This window comes from Ursus maritimus, unplaced genomic scaffold (assembly GCF_017311325.1).
Source record: "Ursus maritimus isolate PB19 unplaced genomic scaffold, ASM1731132v1 scaffold_16, whole genome shotgun sequence".
In the NCBI taxonomy this organism is placed as follows: domain Eukaryota; kingdom Metazoa; phylum Chordata; class Mammalia; order Carnivora; family Ursidae; genus Ursus; species Ursus maritimus.
Window position 1 is genome coordinate 57618635 of NW_024424008.1, and position 13441 is coordinate 57632075.

The 13441-nt window shown below is 37.5% G+C and overlaps 1 protein-coding gene across 1 annotated transcript in view; it reads right to left on the reverse strand.

Moving 5' to 3' along the window:
• The window catches only part of DDX10 (DEAD-box helicase 10), a 261015-nt gene that overhangs the window by 107155 nt on the left and 140419 nt on the right, over nucleotides 1-13441 (reverse strand). Inside the window, exon 16 of the mRNA XM_040631253.1 lies at nucleotides 4413-4469. Within this exon, the coding sequence (XP_040487187.1) occupies nucleotides 4413-4469 (57 nt within the window). The remainder of the gene's footprint in view (nucleotides 1-4412; nucleotides 4470-13441) is intronic.

Here is a 13441-nt window from a genome sequence, read left to right on the forward strand (position 1 = left end):
CATATCTCGGCTCAGATCAAGATTATATGGGAATACAAAAATGTAAATATGATTGCAAGTGACTATGTCATATACTCCCTTCATTTTACACATGGTGAGAAGAAGCCAGAGGAGGAAACAACACGTCAGGGGTCACCCAGCAACATGGAGACAGCCCACTTCCTAGTGTCAGCTCACAGTTCTCTCTTCACAGATTTGCTATTAACCATATTTTATGAACAGCTGCTAGCACACGTACGTAAGTTAAGTTCGTTTTAAAGAAAAATCACATAAAATAAAAGGGGTAAAAAGTAACATATCAAAGGAGCATGGAGCAGTAACAGGGAATGAGGATGCAGAGAGCCCAAGTACACTTACCACTTGTGCCCGAGGAAGCCAGTGACCGGGGGTGAGTCATTTATTTGCTCCTAGATTTCATGTATTTGATATTAAGTATGCATGTATTTAAGCAGAGCCATTACTTCAAACACAAACTCCCCTGGAAGCTAAGTATACATGAAGGAAAAAATGGAGCTGCTCTGATTGAAGTCAGAATGGGAGCCCAGGGTCCTACCCCAAATACCTCCACAGAACACCTATAAGCACTCAGTGTACTGTTAACAACCCAAACTACTGGAGTAGATCACTGGAGGCCACACTCTTAAATGTCATGAACCAGGAAAATTTCAAAAAAGATTTCAAAAGATTGACAGAGGGTTTTTACTTTGTCGAATAATGATGATTTTTTAAAAATCATCATTATTTCATAAATAAAAGGATATTCCAAAGCCAAAAAAAAAAAAAGAAGGTCCTCTCAGAATGAATAAATACAGCTTAGCTGTGTAAAACTATTAGAGGCCAGAGAGAAAGATATGACAGACCAGTAGATGAGGAAACCAGTCCAGACCATCTCTCAGGCCTACTCACATTCTAAAGTTACACAACTCCTACTTCTTTGGATCTTATACCTCAAAGAACTAATTGATACCACCTCAGGTATCCAAAACATTGTTTCCTAAGTCTACTATTTGTTAAGCAAATAAATAAAGTATTCCAGGTCACTTTATGGCCTTCTTAAGTAAGGCAATAAAAATCAGAGAAAATAAAGCTAAAGTTTACGACTATAAACTTCAACCTCAAAACAAAGGACATTATTTTAGTTATTTTGATATAATTTTCCCCACACCTAAAAAATAACTATAAGCATCTGTAATATAATCAGGTAACACGTAACTTCCCAGTGTTTAATTGCCTCTGAGCTGCTCCCTACTCTTTATTCCTCCACACTCAGTGTTCACTTTTACCAAACTTTCTACTTCCTGTTCAAAAGCAGCATAGCACAGAGATATTTCTGGGGATCTATTTCCTCAAGTTTCAGCACTGTTGTTCCTTTCTTTACATTTCTGCAAAATCATTCCAGACATTAGAAGTTGGTACGAGCACTTGTGACCATCAAAGTGATATGAGGAAATCGAGCTGAAGGACTAGGTGAAGCTATGTTTCCAGGATTATGTCCCCTCCCTGAACCTAAAGAGCAATGAGATCTATTGATCATTGCTACAACTGTCTTTTTCACATCTCAGTTTAAAATTTCTAAGTTATAAGAGCACACAACATCCTGGTAAAGTAAAAAGTCCATTTTGCAGTTCAAATATTTCTCTGCTAAACAAAGTTTTGATACTCCAAAGACTTCTATCTTCCGGATCACTAAGCCCTGGGCACCCAGAAAACTTCAAAGGTTTCAACTTCATGCTTCCCTCCCCCTCTTGCACTGCACGTCACATTTTCTATGTGAATCTCAGACCTATCTTTAACAAAGAGTAGCATCAGATTCCCGAGAGGTCCATTCCAACTTCATTTCACTTCCATCTTCAAAGCAATGTTTCTTAGGAATACTTTCTATGTCGGAAGAGATAACCACCAACCATCATTTATAAAACTGAAACCTCACATTATCATTAAGCCTTCACTTTTGGGGGGAAATAAAGACAAATCCATTAACTTTCATTCGAACACTATTTTTTCCAATTGAAAATAATACTCTGTCTTCTACGTTCCTCCTCATATAACATGATATTGGCCGAATGAAGCACAAAACAAGGTCAAAAGCGCCATGGGAGTCTCCCTTCCTCGCACTGTCAGCTGCTGTGCACTGATTCTCTACAGATCTCTAAATGGGAAAGACGACACATCCTGGTACAGTAGGTCTACAAAGACCACCTCCTTTCACCACTAAGGCATCTTTTGGCTATCTTGTATGTTCAGTAATTAAAAGATGCTCTAGCCTGAAGCTGACCAAAGCACCTCAGAAGGCACAGCCACAAATCACACAATGATTATGTGGAAATATATTAAAGAGAGGATAAAGTTTACTTTAAAACCAAATTATCCATCATTTAAAGCACATGTACAAAGACAATAAGGACACCTCATAATTCACACCCTGTATTTCTTCTTAGACATCACAGAACACAGGGCCATCACCCCTTTTTACAGAGTCGCTATCGATATCTTCTGGGTCTCCAAAGGGGCACCTGACAAGCCATGGGAGTCTTCATCCCACCACTTCCATTTGAAAAGAAGTGGGCTGCAAAAAGGTTGAGCCAAGCTAATTCCTCAGGGCTCCAACAGTCAGCCTGAATCTGTCCCTGCTGCCAGTCCTTGGTGTCTCGTGGAATATCTGAGTCCTGGCTACAACCCGGCCACTCATCCCTCTGCTAAGATCATTCTTACAAGAGGGCTGCCCCCTGTGAGCGATCAGTGCCGTTGTGAGCATTACTAAAGCACAGCCTCTGTCTACTGAGGGCTCCTGGCCTAGTGGCAAAGCCATGGCAGCTGCAGAACCTCTTCTGTGGGTTTCCAGTACAAGCCTTAGAGCTTGGACAGAATGAGGTGTCCTAATGCCCAGATGTCAGGAACAAATAGATGACAGACATTTCAGGGGGTGGGGAATGGAAGGGTGGGCCTGGCTTGAGGAGCTCACCTGAGATCTGCCCCAGTGGGAAACCGAACTGACGGCCATTGCCAGTTTTCTTGTTTATGTCCCAGCTGGCACAGCATCAAAACCAAATACACACATACGCCATTTTATAGAAAGATGAACGAAGGGGCACAAGAGGCAGCCCCACGGGTGAGAACAATTTATGACTTAAACCACCACACACGTGAACGTTACAATGTCAAAAAGAATAACACAAACCGTTTTAGTAATATGCACAAATATGCATGAATATGCACAAGGGAAATACAGTAAGCATGTTTTCTTCTGGCTCCAGACTACATCTTTCATTTTATAATTTTATGTGCAGAAGTGAGAGAGCTTCTTAGTGAAATAAAATAAGTTTAGTTTTATGCTGAGCATGCAATATTCATAAATATCAAATGCTTTTGTTAGATTTAAAGTTTTCTTCTTAAACTTAAATTTTTCCCACTAAAGCCCCTAAGATGTAATTTCTATGCCGTGACAGTGCACGTCTGCATTTTAAAAGCACATGCAGAACCCACCACCTGATTTCGCAGTCAGGCCGCACATACTACAGCTCTCGTTTTCGGGCACCTTTGAAGACAGAGTGATATTTAATACTGAATATAAGCAGTCTTTTCATCTTATACTGCAGAGTAATTGCTTCCCACTTCAGAACTATAAAATGAGTTATCATCTCTGACTTGCTCTCTAAGTGCTATGGCCGGCATGGAAAAAATGACAAAGAATATTATGGGCTTACTCAAGGGAGTCGGATCTTTGCTAACTGCCAAGAAGAAATCATGGCTAGTCAGGCATAGCACAATGAGACACGGCATGAGAAATGACATACGTTACTGGGTCCTGGTTCTAGCAAATCATTTGTACTCAATGCCCTCAGAATGTAGAAGCTGAGCCCTTCTCAGTGTCAAACACACCAGATAAAAATTATAGCTGCATATGGATGGTGTTCAACTGGACATATATGAGTGATACTGTGCATATATACTTGCTGAAAATTTTTGTTCACAGCAAATAGTGAAGGCACATGACATGGAGTTCTTGCCTCTAGATCCCAGGAGTTGAAGCAATCAGTGCTTTCAGAGTTCTCTATTATCAAGTTGGGTCCACACAGCTGTCTGCCTAGTCAAAGGATGGCAGAGTTTAAAATCCTGTCAAGCTTGGCCCACAAAGCCAACCATCTCCCATATTTAATAAGCACAAAACAGAATGGGAAAAGGTGGCAGGAGTAGGACAATGGCCAATAAGCAAATTATCTCATGTATTTTCCATCCTGTATTACAGAGGAAAGAAATGAGTAGGAGAAAGTAAATGACAGGCACACACGGACTTATATCCAATTTGAACATCATGGTGTATAAGGAAATATAAAAGGCATTTGGAAAAGCAGAGTATTTAAATCCCATTCAATGTTAACAACATTTTTCTCATAAAAAATATCATCCCTTACCTTTGCTTGTTTCTTACTGGCTTCTCTTCTGGCTTCCCTTTCCTTCAGTCTTTTCTCCTACAAAAAAGGGGAGAAATTAGCAGCATATAAACTTCTGTTTATTACGTGTAAATCAGACTACACATTCTTGACATTTTTTTTTAAAGACAACTGACACCTGACATTCATTTTTCAATAAATATTTTCTGAGTGCCCACAGTGAGCTCGGCATAAGTAATCGTTAAGTATGTGTCAAACGGATGTGGAATCAGATCACAGTTCTACCACTTAATAGCTGTGCAATTTGGGGCAACTTATTTATATTTTCTAAATCATTTTGTCAATGAAACATGAAGATAACAGGAACACGCAGTTCATAAACTTGGTATAAGAATTATATAAAATACTATGCATAAGTGCTTGGTACAATGTCTGACACGTGACTAGTACATAATCAATGTCAGCTATTAGAATAAATACGGAAAAATGCATTAGTGACTATATCCCTTTTTCTCTAAAAGGAAAATTTATAAAGGATATTAAATCTGTTCTTAGAAAAGGAGCAACATTTTCTGAAACAAAAAACAATGGAAGATCATTCTTACAAAACATGTTATTTTATTAAATTGTTTTATAATTGCCCTATTAGTTTTCCAATGATCATAAAATAGGCAGAAAATGCAACACGAACATTTTTAAAATAAGAAAAAAATTAGTGTGTACAATATTAAAATTCAAAACAAAATAACCCAGCTAAAGTTGAAAAGAATTTTTTTTTTAAGATTTATTTACTTGAGAGAGAGAAAGAGAGAGAGAGTGTGCACACAAGTGGAAGGGAGGGGCAGAGAGAGGGAGAAGCAGACTCCCTGCTGAACAGTGAGCCAGACGCGGAGCTCGATCCCAGGACCCCAAGATCATGACCTGAGCTGAAGGCAGACGCTTCACCGACTGAGCCACCCAGGTGCTCCCCAAAAATTTTGTTTGAAATAAAAAAACCTCTTTTTCTCTTCAAAAACAAAGTGTTGAAATAATAAATAGGCTAGACTTGATCCAAAGTTCACAGTCAACAATTTATATTTATAAAAAATTTTAATGAACTGCTAGGTCAATGTAAAAAGTTGAGTAAATAACAAGTAATTTCCTTTTATGACCATGACTCACTATTACAACATTTATTAATATGAGAATTAACACGTTTTCTAACCCGGGCACTCTCCCATCACCATGACGTTGTACGTGTACATGACGTTCTCCAGATTCAAATGCCAAGTCTAACGCGTCCTCTGCAGACCTGAGGCTGCTCTGCCGCTCCCAGCATTGAGAAACACGGCCAATTGCTACCATCCACCTCATCTAGGTTTATAGACTCCTTTATGACAAACTGCGAACATAAATGTTGAAAGTCTCAAAAGGGATTAAATAATAATTAGTGCAAAGAGATGGGGGGGTCCACAGAACTTATAGATTCAGTTTCTAGAGCTTGGGATTGCACAGTAGGAAAGCTAAATTCTAAGGGAAACTAACAAAAATTCACATTCACATAGCAACTATGAATGTGTCACACCCCTAAATAATGCATAATGTTAAATTATTCCTTTCTGTTATTATTCTTTCTCTAACCCAGTTTCGGAGAAAATGGGTATTCCTTTGACTTCCAAATAAAACATAAAATTAAAAGGGCAGGTAAAACTTAAACAATTTGCAATCATACAGAGGAACATTCTAAAGATTGGAAGTCCCAGGACCAAGGTCAGAGGAAAAGGAAGGCTAAACAAGAACTCTCAATGTGACCTGCTCTTTGTGAAAAGCTGACCAGATGTCAGAACTGTTCTCTAACCTGGGTCTTCCCATGAAGAGTCTAGTGCTTTGTTCCAATACAACCTAATAAAAATGAAAATGTCAGGGTTTGGAGACTTTAACAGACGACACTTTGATAACAGAAGAAAATAATACCTGGTATTATTTTAACAAGCAGCCAATTAACACAGTTGCTATTACATGCCATCCCCAAACCGGTTCTCCGATAGGCTTGTGAGAGCTCTTCTGCCACGAAAATAAAATACTCTCAACGCTTCCTCAGGGAGGAAAAAGAGTTCATGGATGGCAGTTTCTTAACATTTGCATCCAAATTTTTCATAAAAGTTGCCATCATTTACTGATTTTCTATGAGCATTAGCAGACTACAGAATAGATAGAAGCAGCCAAATAATATTAAAGAAAAGAATTAACAACTGATCACAGTCACTCTCAGTTTGAGAGCTGGCTTTAGTTTGTGGGTGCACATATTTGTAATACAATATTACATATCTGTATTTGTAATATTTGTAATCTCTCCACTCTCTTACACATACACTTTAGTTCTATTTTCTACAAAAGGAAGTTTTTATGTTTTGGAAGGTAAAATTAAGCAGAGTAGTATTTTCTGTTATTCTAAAAGGTCACAGTGACTTTCAAGCATCGAGCTGCTTAAAGTAATTTTAAAACTACATCTACATGAGATACAGCTGTATAAAACACCAAACGACTAGGCAGTAATGAAACTGAACTTACGTTAAAAAAAAAAAAAAAAAAAAAAAACACCTTTGTGTCCATTAACACATTATTGTGATTTTTATTTCCCTACTAATATTTCTCAATGAAATAGCAGTATGCTAGACATTTTACATATATTCTTAAAACCATTTAACAAAACTTTAGAAGTATTATTTTTCCCATTTTATAGATTGAAAGAAAAACAAACAAACAAACAAAAAAAAAACAAAAAACCCTGAACCAAAGGGATTAAGTAACTGGTCTGAAATCACACAGCCACTCAGTGATGAACCTGAGACTAAAACGAGTCTCAGAGCCAGCGTCCTCCCCCTCAACTCCAGTACACCTCCCACCCACCTCTCCCCACTCTCCTCCCTCAACTCCAGCACATCTCTCTCCTCCCTCAAGTGCAACATACCCCCCCACCACCTCTCCCCTCCCTCAACTCCAGCACACCTCTTCCCCACTCTCCAGTCCATTAGAAAGTATACTTATTTTGTGGATGCGTAGTGTTTTTATCTTATCAATATGTTTAAGACAAATGTTCCATTTCCTTTTATTATTAATAATGGTCTGCTATCGTATGGGTCTTTTCATCCTGATAGCATATTTTTTTTTCCTGATAGCATTTTGGGGACATTATCTAATTAGTTTTTGCCAGTCTTCTGTGAAGAGGGAAAAAAAGATAATTAACCACATTTAACAGTCACGAAATTTTTGTTGTAATTATTCAGTAACTGACCTTCTCCCAACACATTAGATGATCTGAAAATGGCACTTCAAAGTTCCAAAGAATAACCTCAATATGTTCAAATCAGAAAAACCCTGTCTACACAAGTAAACATAATCTCTACTCTGGGCCTTTTCATCTAGCCGTTTTAATCCTAGCAGAAAAAATATATTGACAATTTTCCACTGCTTCAGAATTCTAGTGTTAGTTTATTAAGACAATGAGGGACATTACAAATTTCAAATTTTAACTGGCTATCAGAATTCACATATGCATGCAAATGGGCTAAGTTTTCCTCATAAGATTTCTACTACAAGTCCCAGATGGATGAAGGCTATCTAAAACCTTGAAAATAGGAAGTGAACACGACACAGAGCTTCAACGCAAGTAAACAGAACTTTCAATACTGAGTGAAACACAAGGAAAAGGAGACAACTTTTCTTTCCTATTTTAAAAAGCTATGTTAGCACCCCATCTGAGAAGAGGAAGGAGTAAACATAAGTCTTCAAATAGAGGAGAAAAACAGGAAGTAGAATTTGTGGTAATCCAAAATTTGGGTAATGGATATACGAAGAAAGTACATTTTTTTCCTTTGCTAAGGCAGGAAAAACTAACTTTATATATATATATAAACTGTAGATGCTATAAATGACAAGACATGAAGACAAAGGACTTGAGAGGGCAAATATAATTGATTCAGTATATCTAATATATTAGATTCAGTAATGGAGATTCTTCTTCCCCCCTTAATTTTATGCAGTTCAAATGCTTTAAATCCTTCATTTTCCTATTTCATTTTTGAGGACAGAGTGGTACCTAAAGCTATTTTATGCGACACAAAAAGAAGGCAAAATTTTATCTTTAGTCCTACCATGCTACGAATGATTAAATGTAAGAAGAGCATGAAATTCGATAACAGAAACCAAATTCACAAGAGATAGGAAAACAGAAAAATCACATTTCAAGGTACAAAATACCCCTTTTATAGATGTCATTATACTTCTTTTGCCTTCTCACAAACTACAGGTCCTTGGCTTCGAGAAAAGAAAATGCCATGAAGTATGAAATTTATCAGCAGTGACTATGTATTTAAATCATTTTCATTCTATGGCAATCTTGGAAATCTGTAAATTTGGAAACACAACTCAGGAAGTGGTGGAAACATGAGCTGGTTGAACCACTCTCAGGCAACTGCATCACTTTGGTAAGGAACTGATTTCCCAGCTGTCACAGAGAGCAGGAGGAGATATCTAACCTTATTTCAGTAGTACAGGAAACTCTTTTTTGGGGAAGAAAACTGGGTCAATAGAAGTGAGTAAAAGAATGATTACAAGGATTTTTGGCCCTGAAGACACCCCCTGCCTTCCAAAAACAAAACCCCAGTTCACCTAAATCCTTCCCAGGGACTCAGAACAAAGCAAGGTTCTCTGATCTATTCCCCATTCCGCAGTTTCATGAGAATGACATAAAAAAATTGATCTTCAATATCTAAATCTGTAACAACTCCAACAAGGATATGAAGACAGGGAGAAAAATAGTGTATGTGGAAACACTGATTTATTAATTAATTCTTTCAAACATCTGCTGAGCAACTATGTGCCAGGCCCCATGGTGGGCTCTAGGAATTGGCAAAACACAGGCTAGCTTCCCTCTAGTCTTTGTAGTCTATGACCCAACCTTGTCAAACCCCTTCATTACATTAGCATCGAACTCTGCCCCTGTTCCTCAATCCCAGTCTCTACTGATCATCAACCCAACAACCACCACCCCACCTCTCAAACATAATACAGTGTTTCAAAAAAATCCCATAATCCCATTTTAACAATAAAAAATAGAGATTATAAACAGCTCAAAGACTTGCCACACAGTTGATAAGATTTATGCAATTTTGAGTAAACAGATGTCTTATTTTGGATGCTGGATATGAAGGAGGGCCCATGTACCAATAAGCTGAACTGAATATCACAATATGCTATAAACTCTTGGGAACAAAAACAGAAACCTACCAGGCAGACATCTCCAAATTACAGACAAAGGTTCCACAGTAACAGGCTGGCTCCTTTCTTATAGCACACCTTGCTGTAATGGTAGGAGGAAGGACTGAAACTGAAAGGGGGTTAGGGATGTACAAGAAGAGGATCTCTTTCTATGGACTCTGAGAAACAAACTGAGGGCCTCAGAGGGGAGGGCGGTGGGGGAATGGGATAGACTGGTGATGGGTAGTAAGGAGGGCACGTATTGCATGGTGCACTGGGTGTTATACGCAACTAATGAATCATCGAACTTTACATCGGAAACCAGGGATGTACTGTATGGTGACTAGCACAATATAATAAAAAAACATTAAAATAATAAAAAAGAAAAAGAAGAGGATCTCTTTTCCTCTCCTGTAAATAAACTTTATTCATAAAGTTCATTTAAGAGTTAAACACCAGATGTTTAGTCCTTTATCCTCATGATGACATTTCTGACAGTAGTAAAATTTCTTCAGGTCACCTGAGCCAGACCAATCTCTGACAATGCCTTAGACTCCCAGACTCACAGCTACTTAAAAATGGACTCTGGTACTAGTAACTATATAGATATTCAATGAACACTCAGGCAAAGACATTACTAGTATTGGGTCCTAAACTAAGCTACTAACGACAACACTTACTTTTATTCCTTAATTTATTTGACACCAATGATCTTGCTCTGGAAATATGAACAATTTCCATATATTTGTCATTCCTTCCTCAAAATCTCCACTCCTGTTCCAACCCTTTCATCCACTGTTTCGGAGTTAGCTACTGTAAGAGAATGCCTGATGGTTTAAGACAGGTATAAACAGACTGAACAGTTAAAAACAAAGACCTTGGGGTAAGAGTCTTAGGGCTGCTATTTGTGACTTGTGGGGCCTTGAACAAACTACCTGCTCCTTCTAAGTCTGTTTTATCATCTGTAATTTGAGGCTAGCTCGCTTATTTCAGAAGTTGATTGTCAGCACATAACACAATAATACATATAAAGCACTCAGTGCAGGGCCCAATCAATTAACTGCTTCTTATTGTCAATGTTCTTGTTACTACTATTCTAAGACGCTTGATTACTGCTTCCCTCCCTCTTGACTATCATATACATTTATGTTTAAGATACCTGGATTCCATGGCAACTAAATCCTGTGTCAGTAAAAACAAATATGAAACAGATTTTCTAAAAAGTCCCTTTAATTCTTTCCTGCCTACGGTTTACACGAATAGTAAGTGGGCCCCAGAGCAGTACTATTCCATCTTGGCAAGCAGTCCAGAGCCACATCTTGACATGGCTGTGTTATCTAAACACACAGTCCAAAATGGATAAAGCACTCAAAGCAAATTTCAAGAGAATGAAAGAGAACTTCATGATATATTGCTTCTCTCCACTCACAGCTGTTCTAGCAGATATTATCACCTTAAATACAGTAATCTTTCAGAGCTAAGAATGATGACATACACCATAAAGCAGATTTTCACTCCATTAAAGACACCTTTCACTGATGTGATCCACAGCCCACCTTTCAGAGTTTTGACTGAATTACAGGAAAACACATTGTTTCCATGCAAAAGTAGTGGTTTTGCCTTTATAATAGACTAACTTACTGATGGTCTCATATGCAAAGATTACAGCTTCTACTATAATCTTACTTCTGATGAGTGGTTTCAAGAGGTTCAGCATATTAAACAGTAACAGGCCTAGTTAAGTACAGCCACCTGTAAGTTGCCAGGGAAAGCTGAAGGCTGGAATGGTCTCAGGAGGAAAAAAAAAAAAAAAAAGCAATGCTAAACGGCTGCCAAGAAGACTCAACAAAGATAAATAACACTACTAACTCAGTGACCCACAGCAGGTACACAAGGGCCTGAAGTGTACAGAGTGGGGAGCTCTGAGCTCCAGCAGCAGGCAGCGAAATTCTACTCCCAGTGATGCTGTAACGGCTTTTATGTGTTTCTTACAAACTAGTTAAAATTCTTATTGCTCAGTTTCTAAATTGTTAGAACAAAGATATTTACTTGAGTCACAGTAGAAATTACACAGCTTTCAGAATCTGCTAGATGAAAATATGAGTAAAGAATAGGTGTATCAGCATGGAGGACAAAAATGAACAGCTGAGTCTTACACCACGGAGAAGGAGTGCGTGCTTGAAACCATGGTGCAAAGCTGGTAAGTTTAAACAGTGGGAGCAAACAACTCCTTTCAAACAGATTCATTTTGACAAAATTCACATATATATTAAATAGGTTATCCTATGAAACCAAAAAAATAATTATGAAATACTCTAAACATGCTAAAAGAACATTCCTAAGCTTAGGAAAACCTCTAAAATTGACACACATTTTTAAAAATATAGATTTTACAGAGTTTTCTCTGTATACTTACAATTTTTTCAGGCACATCCCTCACTCATAATTTTTTATTAAAGTTTCTTCATCTTTTTCTATCTTCATGAAGTAAAGCTTATTCCTAGATCCTAAGTTAGTATTTCAAGTGTTCTTTAGGGACATATAATTCTTCTCAGTATTCTTTCATAGAAATAACAAAATTATGAGTGACAATTTTAAGGGAAACATAATTACATTTGCCCAAGGTAAAACCTTATGCTAGAAGAACTAAGAATTGTCATTAGAATAAGTAATATACTCAATTAGGAAAAAGATATGATTTCAAAGCCAATAATGTGTTCAGATAAAGCAATTAAGATAAAATAATCTGTTCAGGATTAATAATATATTTTGCTTCTAGGTTAAATTTTAGTAACCACTGGAAAATAAGTGAACAAGAAGGAGGCCTTATCATCAACCAAGGAACCCATTTTGTCGGCAGGGAAAGATGACCGACCAATTAAAATTCTATTTTCCAAACAACAAGGGGTTATTTTATTCCCATGTCCTCCCTATACACGCAGAGCCAGAGGATCCCTCCGATCGTCGGGTATGAACTCCCACTCCCACTTCCTCATTTTCATAACAAGACACTGCAGTCCACACTGGTAATCCCATTGGACTAGGTGATGCCGAGCTCAGGATTCAAATGCAAGTACTCCTTACAGTGTAACACTCCTTCCACCAAACAAGCCAAATGTTCAAACTTGACACTTAAAAAATACTGCATGTCTTTGAGGCAGAAATCTAGTCCATGGCTCTTGGTGCATGATGGATGGGAGCACCTGTACTGTGTCTTATGTATGCTACTCTCATAAACTTGCTAATTCCAAAGTGCTCAAATGTGACATTTTCTCTTGTTTAATACACAAATACTTATACATGCATAAGTAATAATTTTTACTGATGAAAACACCAAGAAACTAATCACATATGACTCAGGTAGCATTTACATTAAAAGTTGAACAGAGAGAAGACTATTTTAGTTATTTCCTTATGCTTTTTTCAGGCTAATATTTTCAGTGTCCAATATGGAAAGTATGCCATAGGTTACCTTGTGCAGAATATACCTACTTTATACAACAAGCTTTGACTTGTTAAAAAGACCTTCTGTCTATTTTGGTTACAGAGGTACAAACATCAAAATGTATGTGAAGTTCTTGTGATTTCTCTCACAATTATGTCAGCTCAAAGTGCTCTGTTCAACCTCGCTGTAAGATAGTCACCATGATAGTTTAAAAATCATACACTACTTGTAACAATGGTATAAAGAAAATGAATTATTTAAAAGCATAAAAATAAGTGAAAATTGAAATGTGCGGAACAATCTACATATAGTATATTTACCTTTCCTGTAACAAAGGGAGAAAACAAGGATCTGTATCTCTATTTAC